The sequence below is a fragment of the Siniperca chuatsi genome, linkage group LG17 (genome assembly GCF_020085105.1).
Source record: "Siniperca chuatsi isolate FFG_IHB_CAS linkage group LG17, ASM2008510v1, whole genome shotgun sequence".
NCBI classification, from domain to species: domain Eukaryota; kingdom Metazoa; phylum Chordata; class Actinopteri; order Centrarchiformes; family Sinipercidae; genus Siniperca; species Siniperca chuatsi.
This window is the reverse complement of record NC_058058.1, coordinates 6,823,535-6,839,545: the sequence shown is the minus strand read 5'-3', so window position 1 is coordinate 6,839,545 and position 16,011 is coordinate 6,823,535. Positions and strand designations below refer to the sequence as shown.

The 16,011-nt window shown below is 40.7% G+C and overlaps 2 protein-coding genes across 2 annotated transcripts in view; both read left to right on the top strand.

Moving 5' to 3' along the window:
- The window catches only part of pkhd1l1.1 (PKHD1 like 1, tandem duplicate 1), a 48,076-nt gene extending 37,728 nt beyond the window's left edge, over nt 1–10,348 (top strand). Inside the window, 20 exon segments of the mRNA XM_044171989.1 lie at nt 33–162; nt 508–681; nt 1,301–1,404; nt 2,032–2,158; nt 2,283–2,404; nt 2,488–2,578; nt 2,756–2,904; nt 3,635–3,757; nt 3,881–3,992; nt 4,490–4,606; nt 4,724–4,889; nt 5,261–5,493; nt 6,084–6,248; nt 6,362–6,519; nt 6,743–6,878; nt 7,904–8,248; nt 8,407–8,555; nt 8,668–8,814; nt 9,448–9,601; nt 9,759–10,348. Coding sequence (XP_044027924.1) covers nt 33–162; nt 508–681; nt 1,301–1,404; nt 2,032–2,158; nt 2,283–2,404; nt 2,488–2,578; nt 2,756–2,904; nt 3,635–3,757; nt 3,881–3,992; nt 4,490–4,606; nt 4,724–4,889; nt 5,261–5,493; nt 6,084–6,248; nt 6,362–6,519; nt 6,743–6,878; nt 7,904–8,248; nt 8,407–8,555; nt 8,668–8,814; nt 9,448–9,601; nt 9,759–10,024 — 3,168 coding nt within the window. The 3' untranslated portion in view covers nt 10,025–10,348.
- Nucleotides 10,349–10,647: 299 nt separating this feature from the next.
- gdf6b (growth differentiation factor 6b) lies at nt 10,648–14,670 on the top strand. The gene is made up of 2 exons (XM_044172432.1): nt 10,648–11,330; nt 11,533–14,670. Exons 1-2 carry the CDS (start codon nt 10,985–10,987, stop codon nt 12,423–12,425), a joined length of 1,239 nt encoding a protein of 412 aa, XP_044028367.1. The 5' UTR covers nt 10,648–10,984; the 3' UTR covers nt 12,426–14,670.
- Nucleotides 14,671–16,011: the final 1,341 nt, after the last annotated feature.

Here is a 16,011-nt window from a genome sequence, read left to right as displayed (position 1 = left end):
TCATTTGTTTACATGTGTACTTGTGTGTGCAGGTTGGAGACGAGGTCGGCATCTCCACCACCAGCTACAACACGTGGGAGACAGAAAAACGTCAGATAACCGCCGTGTCAGCAGACGGCCGCGTCCTGACCTTGAACCAGTCTTTGACCCACACTCACATCGGTCGGTTCAACATCTGTCTCTAGAAAAGCAAAATGATGTTAAACATACTGCAATATAATTTGTGACATTTACTTCCATGTTGCAAAGGGACTCAAAGGGACTTGTTTATGTGATAGATCTAATTTAAACTACTATTTCCAGTTATTGTTCGGAAAATACTTTTTTTTTTAAAGCTGAAATTCTAAACATTTAAATATCCACTACCAATCAAGGACAGCACTAAAATTTAGCACATGACTTTAATTTGTCAGTTGTTATAGATGTGCAGTATGTCATGGTGTTCATTTTTATTGTAATATACTGAAATACAACCATCCTGACCTCTTTTTCGCTCTCTCCCTTCAGGTGAGACTTACTCTGTCTCAGATACATCGTTCTCCTACACTCTGGCGGCTGATGTTGCTCTCCTGACCAGAAACATTAAGATCATCGGTCAGGAGTATCCAGAGATGATGCAGGAGTCGTTTGGAGCCAGACTATTGGTGGGCACTTACTCCTGGGCCGGAATCAACTATAAAGGTAAGTTTTTTATTGTATAAGTGTATAAAACGTGTGTGTTTCAATCTGTGTTTACCGTATACTGTAATTACTAAACTGGAGTTTCAGACCTATGTGCCTCTCAGGACAGTTTAAAGTTGTTGATTTCCAGATCGATTAGACCCAGGAATGTCTACAGTTAGATTTTGTTTAGGTGCACACAGTTTCAGCTTTTTTGTTATAATGCATTGTGCTTTATGTCTTTAACCATTTTCCTTTTTGAAACCTTGAAACTCCTTTGCACCTGTAACTCAGCACAAACTGAGGATCTCATTATTCATTCTAGTTTTTGAAGTAAAAAAAGTTTGAACCAAATCTGTTAAACCACCAGTTTTATCTGCTAAGACTCATTTTTTTCATAATTCATTCATTGCTTCATATAACACATACATCATCAGCCATGTTCTTATATTTTCCCCAAATTAAGATTCATCAAATTATTCATCATCTGATAGTTTTATTATTTCTTACAGTCTGAAGTGCATAGATGTATATTCAGCCCTGATATGGCTTTGTCTTAACACTCATTTACATTATTTGCACATTATATGTATATTTAAACACATTAAGCGCATCATTGTTTGATATTTTATTCCTAAAGGCAAAGCTCAGATCAGGAACGTGGAGTTCTTCCACTCTGGTCAGGAAGGCTGGACCGACTACACCGACCCTCGTTACTCTGTGGCCTTCCTCAACCTGGGAGAGGTACAGCAACATATACAAACACATACACACACACATCAACAGCTACTACAGGACTACATGAATATTTAATTAAACTGGAGGCTACATACACTTAAAAATGTATTCGCTCAAGGTGCTTTGTTTTAAAGAGTCCTCTAAATTGTATCTATGTTCAAATATGAAAATAAATTCACCTGAAAATGTACTAATTAATAAATCTGGAAGTGTGATGGTAGACATATCCATCACAAGTTTGTATTAATATTTTTTTAGATTTTTGGAGAATTATGGCTCTCAAAAATGGTGGACTTTTTAGTTTTAATACAATTTAAATACAGCAAAATTTAAAAGCAAAAAGTCTTTTAGAAAAGTAAGAGTATCACATTTTATATCAGAACAATAAAAAAATCAAAGTGAAGAAATTGTACAGAAATAACTAGTCAAAGAAAGACCAGGTTCAAAACATTTCTTCTACATCATCTAACTGGATCACAGAGCTGGGAAAAATCTTTATATTTTATCTCCTGTAACATTCAGCAGGCGTTCACACGACCAGTAAGTGCTGTTTAGACTTGTTGTAGTTTACTACAAAGGAGAAAGTATCTGTTAAATGTGTAAAATGAATATTGTTTTCTTTTGTGTTGAAAGGTTTCAGGAGAAGACTCGTACATTCAGGGTTGTGCTTTCCACGAAGGTTTCTCTCCAGCCATCGGAGTCTTTGAGACAGAGGGACTGAACGTTGACGATAACATCGTCCACCACACTGTGGGAGAAGGTAAACACTGTACTGTCGGTTTTTAACACCTGCTGGCTTTTTAGACAGTTTAACAAAGTGACGTAATTTTCCCCAGCAATGAACAGGAACTCTTTAAAGTATTAACATGAGTCCCTGTTTGCAGGAATCAGAATTTGGGGCAACAAGATAACAGTGAGGAGGAACCTGGTGATGATGACACTGTGGCCTGGATCTTATCAGGACAGAGAGGAGCCCTTCAACTTCGCCTGGAACGCTGCCATCGAGGTCCATCCTCTCAAAATACAAGATAAACCACTTCTCCTATAAAAATCTATTGCTGCATTTATGATCTGTACTGTTTTCTTCAGGTCAATGAGGGGACAAATGTTGTGCTGCAACATAACATTGTGGCAGGTTATGAGAGAGTCGCGTATCGCATCGATGGTGAACCGTGTCCAGGTAACGGAAATTATTTAACCAAAGTGATAGGAGACATTTCAGCTAAATTTCCAAAGCTGGCCTGAAATTTTCTTTCTTTCAGAACGGTAAAACTAACATTGAATGCTCAGACTGAGGGAAAAGATGCAGAACAGAAGTGCTCAAAGATTTTATCCTCCCTGACTTCTGCCTGTGCAGGTTATATGAACGAGAATGAGAAGTGGATTCACAACGAGGCTCACGGCGGTCTGTTCGGAGTCTATCTGAACCAAGACGGTTTGCCCGGCTGCAGCCTCATCCAGGGCTTCTTCATCTGGAGGAGCTTTGACTACGGCATCTACTTCCAGGTTTCAATACTGAACCTCTTCTTTTTCTGACGCCTTGATTTCAGAAAGCAATGTTCTGACTTAATTTGACTGCATCAAGAGGTAACAGCGTGGAGATGTGCCTCTTAACCTGAGGTCAAGTGATGTCAAGGGTAAAAAAAAAAAGTACAATACTCATATACAACAATAGAGACCAGATATACAGAGCAAAATGAGCAGCCTGCTGTAATCTAGGTGACAGTAGAGGGCCTTTAATTTAGCACTTTTATACCAAACATGAACATTCTAGGGATCAAAGACTATTTTATAAATCTGGAGCTCTTTTCATCAAATTTGCTACACAAGATCATTTTCCTTTTCGCTCATTTTGACATGTTTCTCTTATCAAAACAAATGCCATTCTTGCAACCCCTGCATGAGCATGCAAATCCTTGTAGGGCTGTCAAATTTATCAGCAATTTGTGACCAGCAATCGTTTGTGAACCGTGACGTCAACAACATTTGCAATCTGTGTGTCAGCAGAGCTCACAAACTGCTTTTGTGAAACGGTCACCCGAGTCTCTTTGGTGTTGCTGAGGATGGGAGGAAGTAACTTAAACAGAAGTTTATTCTGTTTCTGCTCTCTTTTTAAGATACATTATGCATATATACATGTAAAAACTTGTTAGGATTCCTGAGAAAATAAAGACCAGGAGCCGCAGATTATTTACAAAAGTGACAAAAGATCATCTTCTCCCTCTCCCCCTCACAGACCATCACGGATGTTGTTGTTTCCAACGTGACCCTGGTGGACAACGGGATGGGCATCATGCCGCTCATCTTCGCTCCTCCTTCTCTCTCCCACGCATACGCCGATAAAACCGCACACATTCAGGTGAGCGGGTTTATTTTGATTCACTCATTCCAAGTTTTTCCTTTCCTCTCATACTACATCACATATCATTTAGTTCTACAGTAGTTGACAGATTTCATTTTCCTCATGCTCATCTTTTCCCAGAACGCCTTGATTGTTGGCAGCAGCCCGAACTTCAGCTGTTCAGACACTTTGCTCTCCAGTGACTTTAATATTAAAATCACAGATGGCCATCGAGCCCCAAGACCTCTCAACGGTACAGTACAAACTCCCCGATGCTGCAAAACACCACATATCACTGCTCCAAAGTACAGTAGATAGGTTTTTAGTGATTTTCATGTTTTAATTTAGGGATACCGTGACATTCATGCTGAGAAACGGGTATACAGGGTTGCAACAGGCTTTAAAGGGCCTTGAATGTTTTTGTATTTTCCTTTGTATTTTAGAATAAGGCCTTTTTTAAATCACCCAAGTTGACTGTCTCGGCTCACATTCTGCCGATAGCTCTGAGATAGAGATTTGTGTTGATACAGAAACAGCTTTTAGAATGAAAAATTAAAACCTGAACATCTTGACATAACAAAAATCTTGAATAAATTAAAAAAGAGTTTCTAATTGTGTAATTTTGATAATTTAATTTAAGCAACTAAGAACGTAAACGGCATTGAAAAGTTCTGGAATTTGATCCTTTTTTCCCGTATAAATGCAGGCAGGTTAAACTGAAAAGATTTCTACTTGACACTGTTTTCACAGGTGGCAGATCTGGAATCTGTTGGCCGACTTTTGGATCTAACCACAACAACGCTCCAGCAATGGTCCATCATCTGAACAACAACTACAATGCCATCAAAGGACTGATGACAGTCACGGGTGAGTTCAGGCTCTGAGCTTTGGGACCAGAGTGGTTTTGGAAAATGTCATGTTACGATGCTGTAAACAACTTCACAATGATTTGAAGAAAAACATATTCCTTATTTCTCTTTCTAGACACGACATTCGTCGGTTTCCGAAACGTCTGCTCCAGCGAGACAAACTTCATGTTCATCACCAACCCGCTCAACGAGGACCTGCAGCACCCTGTGCAGGTTTCAGGCATAAATATAATTGACAGCACAGAGGAGGCCAAAGTCTTCATCCATAGGCCTGATCTAGGGTAAATCATTGCACATCACTAAATACCAGGATTGCAAAATCTATGATGTAACAACAGAAATTGTTTTAAGAGAAACATGAAAATTAATATTTGATTTTAGTGTTAAAGAGTGACCTAAAAATGTCTTCAAAGTTGTAAAAATGATGTTTGTTATTTTCCTGTTCTCTGTAACTATTCAGGGTTGCACTTGGCAGCGAACTAAAGATAAATTCATTAAATGTTGCTTAAATTTAGGATTTAAACTGAGAAAAACAAGTGTATTTTTACATGAAATGTTTTTGAACTTATAAGGTATACAATTTTGATGACATCTTTCTGCTCTTTTGTGTATGATGAAATAAAATCAATAACTTTCTGTTTTTGTGCTTCAGTAAAGTGAACCCGTCTGACTGTGTGGACATGGACTGCGATGCGAAGAAGAAGAGCTTGTTGAAGGACGTGGACGGTTCGTTCCTGGGTGCAGTGGGAGCTGTGGTGCCCCAGTCTGAGTACGAGTGGGGAGGTGATCCCAGGAGGGGGCTGGGCGACTACCGCATCCCGAAAGTCATGCTCACTTTCCTCAACGGCAGCCGAATCCCTGTGAACCAGATCGCTCCACACAAAGGTAACTAGACCAACGGAGGGAGTCTTTTTGGAAGAAAAAAAAAGATCAATACTATTGCAAATCAGATTCTAGAGTACCCACTAATACAGTAAAAGTCCATGAAAAAAAGTTTCAGCTAACAAGTTAAAACCACAGTAGTGGTCGCTCCACTTGGCTCTACCACCTTTAGGTAAATGTTTTCTCTTTTGCTTTTCTAATTCCTAATTTTCTAATAAAACCGAACTGTAATTATAGGAAAAGAAAATCAGTAATCATACATTCATTCATCCAAGTTCAAGTCACTGCATTCAGTTTCATATTGTGACAAATATTATTTTTTATATTTGTTCAAAAAACTCATTTTCTTTAAATTCATGGTTCAGTATGAGCACTACAAATTCTAATTGATACATTAGTTTATTGGTTTTATGCTTGGTGTTTGGAGACCTTGCAGAGAGTCAAATGTTTTATTGTAGAAAATCAGAGAAAGTAGAAGTAGTTAAAAAGTTATTAAACCTCTACCTTTCTTATCCTGTGTGTCCCTTCTGCTGACAGGGATATCAGGAAATAAACTTATTTCCAAAATGCCGTCTTGCTTCATTTGTCCTTAGGTGTGATCAGGAAAGACTGCATGTACATGAGTTCCTGGCAGAGCTACAAGTGTTTCGGGCTGAACTACAGGATGCTGGCGATTGAGAGTCTTGACTCTGACACAGAGACCAGACGTCTGTCCCCGGTCGCTGTGCTCGGAGACGGCTTTTTGGATCTGATAAACGGTAGGACGATCTGTAGTTCTAAAACCCAGAAAAAATCTAAATCATTTCTCTAAAATCAGTTTAAAAAATAGAAAGAATGTGTCTTTAATTCAGTTGAGCATCTTTGTGTCCAGGTCCTCAGGATCACGGTTGGTGTTCGGGCTACACCTGCCAGAAGAGAGTGTCTCTCTTCCACAGCATTGTGGCCATTGGACGCTCCTTCGATGTCTTCTTCAGCAGCGTCAGCCCTCAGAAACTTCGCCTCATGATGCTCAACGCTGATCCATCTGAGGTCAGTGCACAACCTGGAGAACACTACTCTGCTCTAAATATTAGAGTCAAAAACATTAGCAACTTCACTTTCAGGCTAAGTGCAATAATGTTTTTCATTTGTAGAATTCTTTAAACATGACTCCTGGGCTAAAGGTCAAACATATAAATCATCAGTTTAGCTTCACTTCAGTTCCTTTTTTTAAAATTTCACAAAGACATCTTTTGTTTTTTGATTTGTGCAGAGCATCATGGTGTCAGTCTTCTACTCCAAGCCGCAGCGGTTGGATGTGTACATTAGCAACAAGTTGGTTGCTCCGACTAACGCTGACTGGAACGCTGACAACACTGACTACACCCTGAAGAAGCCCATCTATGCAGGTGCTAATGCTTTACACACACACAGATAATGTGATTCAGGCAATAAAACAAGCGATTAGGGCCTGCAGTATCTATTAAACACTCTGTTTTTATTAAGTCGAGTGTGGTTTTGCTTTTATTTATTGCGAGTGTAATCACATATGTGGAGTAGGCCATCTGTTGCTTGTTTGCTTTTGGAGATGGATTTTATAAGATCTGGCCACCTTTTCTGCTCTGTTTTCAAAATTGGACAAATACCCATTACCCATGTGAATAATAATAATAATAATAAAAACTTTAAATACTTTAAATAACCATAAAAATAGCTCACTCACATGACTGTCCTTTTTGGACTATTAGCAGTAGTTGTACTACTGCCTCACCTAAATACATTACATGCCAACATATCATCTGTTTTTATCATTTAGCCACTACTGAGCTGCTTAAAGTGAGCAGATACTGTAAAGTGAGTTTTAATTCCTGGATTTCCAACATGGCTGTACTGTACAAAGATTGTTATTAATCACATCTGATTGGATGATGAACTTTTTTATCCAAATCATACTTGTTGGTTTCTAGTATGACAAATTAGTTTTTCCTTCTTTACCACAAGCACCCAAATGCACTGACAAGTTTTTGATGCAGTCCTTGCTTCCAACCGTATTCAGAAAATTTTACTTTTCAGACATTTGTTCTGTTTTTGAAACCAGACCAAAGGCGTTTTTTAGGCGTTTTGTTTTACGTTTGTGTTTTGTTTTTTTACTTTTTTTTTTACTTTTTTAGCCTAACTTTTTATGTTGACAATGCAGGATCTTTTTATTTCATCGTTTGACAGAGAGTGACAATTTGACTGTGGGGTTTCTGACAAATAATAAGGGTCACAGTTCTTAGTTCTTACTGCAAACGTAGATGTAACAAATATGGCTCTTTTGTCTTGCATGAACCATGTGTGATAGAGAAGACGTAGGTAAAAACCAGACGGTCGATATAGCAAAATTTAAGTTTATTTCAACAATCGTGTTCTTTATTTCTTTTTATCTCTCCAGGTCAATACGTCCCCCAACTGAATGCCACTGTGGGCTCCAACTACTTCGACCAGGACTACAAGATGCTGAAGGTCGTGCTGAGAGGCTCCACACCAGTGGAGATCCGAACCGCCCCAGTTCTCTTCATCTCCTTCAATCTGCCCGCCATGACTGAGGACGAGTTCTTCGGAGAAAACCTGATCCAGAACCTCGCTACGTTCCTCAAAGTTCCCCCAAATATGATCCGAATCACCAAGATCATCCGGGAGGATGGAGGTGCACGGCGTAGGAAGAGATCCACAGGCCTGAAGGTGGAGGTGGAGATTAAGAAACCTCCAGTCCAGCAAACCACCAACAGTACCAACGGTTAGTGTGAGAAGAAGTCTAATTTCTGTGCTGATGTCATACTTATATTGTATTTACAGACTGTTTTAATGTCTAATATGTGAACATTGGCCTTTAAATTCACATCCAGCCCTCTAATAGCCATACATGTAACATATCTGTTCCCTTCGTCTTCTCAGATGAGGACTTTACATTGTTGAAGAGCATTGCTGATGATCTGGGTCAGGCAGCAGTTTCCGGAAACCTCAGTCAGTCCATCGGCTTCAACGTGTCTTCGATGGGCATCATCCCACCTCCTCCTCCATCATCTGACCCCAGCTGGAATAAGGTGAACGTCAAGACCTAATCATAACAACATCTGCTTAGAAAAACGTCACTAAAATCTGTCAGTTTTACATGAGTGCTCACTGGTTCGATGGGTTTCTGCTGTCAAATCTCAGGAGGCCACAGCAGAAGTGACAAGGGAGGAGCCTACAATTAGCTATGTGTCCAGCGTGTCCAACCTGCTGCTGATGGTTGAGCCGATAGCCGGGGAGTTTATGGGTCCTCTGCACCAGCAGCCCAGTCTCATGGCTGTGGATGAGCAGGTGAGGCAATGTTACATCTCCAAACAGATCGTTCTCACTGCACAGCTGCTGCTAAATCTCTCTCCATGATTTCCTGTCATCTCTCTACTATTGCTAAAGGCATAAAATACCTAGAGAATACTAATCATTAAAAAAATTTGATTTGGAGGTTGTTTGTCTACTTTTCTGAGGAAGCTTTTGGATTATTGGACTGATAACGAGCTGGGTTGCTTGGAGAGAAACTTTACAGAAAAGAAAGGTCTTCTGTTCCCGACTTTCTATCCTCAGCCAGTCCGTCCTCCCCATCTTGATTACAGAGAACAGTACTGACTGTTTTATTTTTTGTTGATTCAGCTTGTAAAGTCAGCATATTAAGCAGTGTGGTTGATTCTTCTGTTTAGTTGTTAATTCGATTTTTTTTTGTGCATTTTGGACAAAAAATGCTCAATTTACAAGTCCTCATAAATATCTTATTCTTGATCAAACTAACTTGAACACCAACATTAAACTCAGTTTACATGTTAGAATAAAAGTGGAGTTAATGGGATTAGGTATTATAGGATGTTATGAAATAAACTATGGAAAAGTCAAACACCAAAAGACATTATGTTGAAGTAGCTGCTGCCTGTAAACGCTGACCTGTGTTGTCTGCAGGGTAACTGTGTATCTGTGGGAGTGACGACTCTCACTGTAACAGCCAGCCTGAAGGACTCCAGTGGGAACAGCATAGACGGACTGGAAGGAAACACAACCATCCTGTTCAGCACCTGCTGGGCAAACTTCACCGACCTGTCCATTCTCAACAGCGGTACGTCTGCATCAGGCTTTTTAAAATCAATCCTACAAACTGATAGAAACATATTTCAGATAAAGTGAGTTTACTGCCGAGGTGCCAACCGGGAATCCTGCAGGTTTTTGTTCCTTGTTTCGAATCACCACAATAATCACTCCTCCTCTCCCTGCAGGTGAGAACCTGACCATGGTCTTCACTCTGAAGGAGTGGGGTGCCGAGTCACGAGCCTTCACCGTCAGAAACACTGCAACCACCCAGACCCCGTCGACCAACAGCAACGGCACTGATCCAGCGTCCACCTCAACTACAAGCAAACCACAGTCCACCACCGACAACAGCATCTTCGGCTCCGGCACCGCTGTGTCTGCCGGCAGTCTGTGTCTGGTCAGCGTTATCTACGCTGTGGCCTGCGGCTCACACGGCATCCCCATATGCTAGATAGTTCTGTGAAGCTAAGAGGGTTTTATGAAGGATACGTCAACTTATATTTACCTTAGCACAAGCAATTCTGCTAAATAAAACAAATGTAATCCTTGAATATATTATGCACATGGCTGTTTTTTCTTTTTTCTCTTTTCAAAGTTATTGGGATGGGGTTACAAGTTTGTTGAGCCACACAGGAATCTATTTTAATACAGGTGCAATAGGGTTTAACTTGAATCTGTAACAAGATGAAGGAAGATGTGAAGTTTGCATTTTGCTGATAATTGTTTAAAACTGTATTCTCTTTTCAATAAATTCTATTTTCCATGGTTAAATACATCTTTTATTGCGTCAGTGTTTTTCTTCATTAATCCAATTATTTTCTAACGCTGAGTGAAGACTCTGTCCATGGTGCTGAAGGAAGCTGATTGGCTGATTGTGTTTGCACCAGTGAGCGATATGTTTGCGCTTCACTAGAGGGCGGGAGACTCCGTGGTAAATCCTAAATTCATGATGCACTGAGGCCCAGTTGCAGTGATATTTAAAGTGCTGCTTGAACAGAGAGAAACATCTAACATGGAGACAAAAAAAACTCAAAATGAAAAGCCATTTTGGTTTTGTAGAAGCAGGTTTTTGTATTAGAAACCAAAAGTGAGTATCCGGAAATGCACGAGAAGTTGACGAGCATCTTTTCAGAGCACATCTGCCTTCCCAGGAGCGAAGTGACGTCCGACAGAGGAACAGTTTGTTTTACAGCCTTAATTTGCGCCCTGCATTTAGCCTTAACGGTAACAGTATAATGTGGGCGTGTTCTCGCCCCCTTTTTAACTTTGCACCGCCTGTCCTCCTGGGCTGTGCGCACTTTGCGGAGCAGCCACTTGCTGCAGAGTGGATGCAGAGTTCAGCTCCGGCTTTGCCCGTGGTCCCCCGGCCACAGCTCAGGCTCCGGCTCTGATACCAGGACGAGACCAGAGGATGGATTTCCATCACTTCACTTTTCTCTGCGGGGCTCTTGTGTTTGTTTGCGAAATCCCCTGTTTTCAGACTCTTGCTATTTTCCCTCCACCTGCCCCGAAGAGCAGCAAAGTGGCGAGGATTTTTGATGGACAAGAAGCTTCTAAATATTTCAAGGAGTTTTACTCGCCGCCATCTATCGACAGAAACAATAAAGCAACATCGAAAGACTTGATTGAGCCTCATGACTACATGCTGTCTATTTACAAGACCTTCTCCACGGCGGAGAGACTGGGACTCAACGCAAGTTTTTTTCGGTCTTCAAAAGCTGCAAACACTATTGCAAGTTTTGTGGACAATGGACAAGGTATGTGGAGCTTTACTGTAAATGTGTGTGTGTGTGCATGCAGGTAGGATTGATTGAACACCCATGACTCATGACCTTGTCTCCCAGATTAATTCAGTGCAGACAATAGTGGGATTTTTCCTGTCAGATTCCACATCTCTGTGGTATGCACATCATCTCCGTGAGAATGCATCTGACCCTGCTGTTTTAATGCTTTCCACAGATGACCTCCCACTCTCCCCTCTGAGGAGACAGCAGTATCTGTTCGACATCTCAACCCTCTCCAAAAAAGCGGAGGTGCTGGGAGCCGAGCTCAGGATATACACCAAAGTGTCTGGGAATTTCAGGATATCGGAAACAGAGCCCGTCGACATCCAGCTCCTCTCCTGCCACGACCGGCAGCTGCTCGACTCCAAAACGCTGGACTTGCAGGATTCCCAAAGGCCGAAGTGGGAGGTGTTGGACGTGTGGGAAATATTCAAAGAGCAGCAGCACCTTAGCCAGAGGAAGCACTTCTGCCTGGAGCTCAGGGCCATGCTGGACAACCCAGAGAGGGAGCTGGACCTGCACCTTCTGGGCTTGCATAGGCACGGCAGGCCTCAACAGAAGAAAGCCATCTTAGTGGTCTTCACCCGGTCTAAGAAGAGGCAGACCCTCTTTAGTGAGAGGAGAGAGGGGAGAGCCTTGCTGGGTCTAGAGAGGAAGGCCAAAGAGAGGGGCCCTGGCATCAAAGCCAGCAGGAGAAGGAGGACGGCTGCATCCAAAACCCGCCACGGGAAGAGACACGGCAAGAAGTCCAAATCCAGGTGCAGCAAGAAGCCGCTGCACGTCAACTTCAGAGATCTGGGCTGGGACGACTGGATCATCGCCCCGCTGGATTATGAAGCGTACCACTGCGAGGGGGTGTGTGACTTCCCCCTGCGCTCTCACCTGGAGCCCACCAACCACGCCATCATCCAGACTCTGATGAATTCAATGAACCCCAGCAACATGCCGCCCAGCTGCTGCGCCCCGTCCAAACTCAGCCCCATCAGCATCCTCTACATCGACTCAGGAAACAATGTGGTCTACAAACAGTACGAGGACATGGTGGTTGAGTCTTGTGGCTGTAGGTAGTAGATCTGGCAGGTGTAGTGCTTTTCACTGACCTCCTTCTTGTTCGTCAGGCTTTCTGGTTAGTGGGAATCGAACAGCATTACAGTCTGTGTGGTGGGAAGGCTGCACCTGAAATAAAGAAGACTTGCCTGATTTGTTTGGCAAGGTGGAGACTAAAAAAAACATGGTGATGCATTTCCTAACCATGCACCCAACAAGGTCATATTTAATACCTCAAACATTTGTTTGCTTGTTTTTTTCTGTATGTTCCTGCCTTGACGAAACCTATCTGGCCACTTCAGCACTACAGTGACTGCATATTCATGAATGATAAGATTGAAAACTCTATCTCTATCTGATTTTGGCAGATGTGCTTATTCACTTTCTTGCAGAAAGTGAGATGAGAAGATCGATATCACTCCCCTGTTTGTACGGTAATGGCGCTGCAGCAGCCGGTTAGCTTAGCTTAGCATAAAGACCAGAAACAGCTAATCGTTTTTACGCTTCGGTTTTTGTATTAATTACGTTTAGATAGAGCCAGGCTAGCTGTTTCCTGTTGTAAATGGACTGTACTTTTAAATCTACTTGACTACTCAAAGCGCTTCACACTACATATCCCCATTCACACACAGTTCAAAAAATCTAACTCTTCGACTGGAGGAAGCCAGGATCGAACTGCCCCCATTCCAATTGGTGGACAACCTGCTCTACCACTAAGCCACAGTCGCTAATTGTCTCTTGAGTGTAGCTTCATATTTACTGTACAGACACGAGAGTGGTATTAGTTTTCTCATCTAACACGGCAAGAAAGTGAATAAGTTCCAAAAATGTTGACTTATTCCTTTTAAAGAGACACACTGAATATCTCCCATTTAAGGAAAATGAATCTGCTCGTACAAAATTATTGGCAGTGCAAAAATAAAACAATTGGTGCCACTTTTTTATCCTTTTACCACCCACTGTTTGGCCCGTTGGACACTAGCACTTTGTTAAACTTAGACTGCTAGTACTATGAAAAGTTACATTAATATGAACATTTAATATATGTGATCTTTAATTAGACCTTTTCTGGTCATTGAGGTAATTTCCAAAAGAACGCCCTGTAGTAAAAACAATCCAGGTACACTGCAAAAGAGTAAACAACTTAAAAATATGAAGTCTCCGTTCCATCAAAGCAGTCTGGCAGTCCAACAATGTAATTGTCCTTGATAACTTTATGTTCATTACAAGGTTCTAATGTTTAAAAATAGTCAGTCTGTTTTCATTTAGGACCTTTGATATCTTGACCAAACTGATTGATTACACTTTTATGGCCTTTCTTTTACTACTTTAGAAAAACTGAATGATCAACTTCCGGTAAACATTTTTTTACTCCCATAATGGACGTCTTGCGCGACCTCTCTGCCAGGATTAAAAAGCAGATTTTCAGCACTTGACATGGCCTATGACTCAGGGAACGTCCTTGAGTGCTGGAAAGAATGTGAAGTCCTTTTTTTTGATCGAACCACCGTCAGTACATTTCCACCAAAACCAACACAGGGTTTCTCACCAGTTTACTTACCGTTTTTTTTTTTTTTTGTTGAGGAGATACATAATGTTGTCTGTAATGCACTGATGTTCAAAGGTACCATGTGTAAATATTTGATACGGAAATTATAATTTATGTTCTACGAATAAGTTATTTCTTTTTTATTGTCTGCTTTGTTCCGTTACAACTTCCAGACGGCATGAGTCACACATCTGGATGTTCAGGTTCAAATAAACACATATGGGTAATGTTTTTGTAACGAAACGTGACAGCTATGTTCTGGTCACAGACTGTGAAATACTGGACTATTATCAGTGTTTTTGTTGAATATATAAATAGAAAATAATTATTCACCAAAGGAAAAACATTGTTTTTGTTTGTTGAACTCTCTTTTAGGCTATATTGTTGTTTAAAACATGATTAGCACATTTTTAGCCTCTTATATTTTGTATTTTGCATTATTTACTGGAATCTGAAAATAATATATTATACTGATTGATACTGACTGTCAGTAAGATGAATGGATGATTCAGTGTCATGACACAATGTTTATATTTTATTGGACCCTGTCTTTGCTCGCCTGCATCACATTTTTACAACGAAAATGAAATGATAATGTATTTTTACACAGTAAAATAATCAGTAAAATTGTTTAACCAAATTAATCTATTCTTATAGACTGTGTGAACTGTAAGATATGTAGAGTAACGGGCAAATTAAAATGTCTTGAACCTGAAATATTTTCTTGTTGAAGTGTGGAATTTACTAATACTTTTTGGTCATTTTTGCAGTTTATTACTCCTAATACTGCTATTAGTTATGGTGTTTTTTCTTAATTTTACCTTTTTTTTTGCTAGTATTTTGTCATAAGCACTGTACTCTTTATTTCACTTGTCCTGGTCTTAATCGCAGACCAGTTATTTATCAATCAAGTCAGGCATTAACAGTTTCAGGCTTAAGGTCACTTTAGTCAGGATTTTTGGTGAACTGTACTTTTATATGATCTGTGCTCAATCAAGACCTCAGTTCAGTCTTTATTGTCCTGCTTAAATGTGGCTTGCAGCATAGCAAAAAAAGACAGATGTCAAAACAGATTCATGCATCAGTAAAACAGAATAAAAAAGAAATTGTTATAACACATAATAGCAGTGAAAAAACAATACGTTTTAACAATAAGCAAAAATAAATAAAAACAGGTAAAACCAACAAGCTAAAAACAATAAGACAGGGGCTGTGTTGCTGCTCACTACTGAGGGTGCAGATTAATTGCTGGAGTCTACGCCTTTGCCTTAAAGGAAACAGCACAAACAGTTAATTTAAAGAAATTGTTAGATGTATTGGGAAACACAGTTATTCACTTTCTTGCTGAGGGTTAGATGAGAAGGTTGATACCACTCCCATATCTCCTCATTAAACATGAAGCTACAGCCAGCAGCCAGTTAGCTTAGCTTAGCACAAAGACTGGAAACAGCTAGTCTGGTTCTGTCCAACGGTAACAAAATCCACCTACCAGAAGCTCTAAAGTTCACTAATTAACACATTATATCTTGTTTGTAATTCATACAAAAGGTGTAAAAATGACAAGTGTAGGACTCCAGGAAGTTACTGCTCCCAGCTGAAAAAACAGACCAACACGTAGGCTATTCGCCAAAAAATCATAACTTATTGTTTTAAAGTATTTGGCGCATTTCCCAAAATGACGAACTTATCCTTTAAGGGGTGGAAAGAATCAATTACTGTGTACCTGCTATTGATCAATATATACAAGTGGTCTGGAACTTATAGACTCATCAGTTTTCCTCTCTGGTGTTGAAGGGACGAGCGGGGTGAGTGACAGTTTGCAGGGTTGAAAACAGGGTCAGCAGACAAGTGGAAAGAGCACCAACTTCTCTGGGTGGGCTGGGATTGGACCAGCATGTGACAAACAAGATGGGCAGATGTAGTGACTGACCTTCCCTCCCTTTAGTCTAGAACCACATTGGGTCCCCTAGCCCTCAGACAATGGCTGTGGAGGATCTCAACATCAGATTAAGCCTGCCTTTTCCTCACTGGGGTCAAAGGTCAAGTGGGTCATTGTCT

What these genes read in the sequence shown, in the direction of transcription:
- gdf6b (XM_044172432.1), top strand. Translation starts at nt 10,985, where the DNA reads ATGGATTTCCATCACTTCACTTTTCTCTGCGGGGCTCTTGTGTTTGTT. An exon ending in TTTTGTGGACAATGGACAAG is followed by an intron (nt 11,331 to 11,532) that starts GTATGTGGAGCT and finishes TGCTTTCCACAG; the next exon opens with ATGACCTCCCACTCTCCCCT.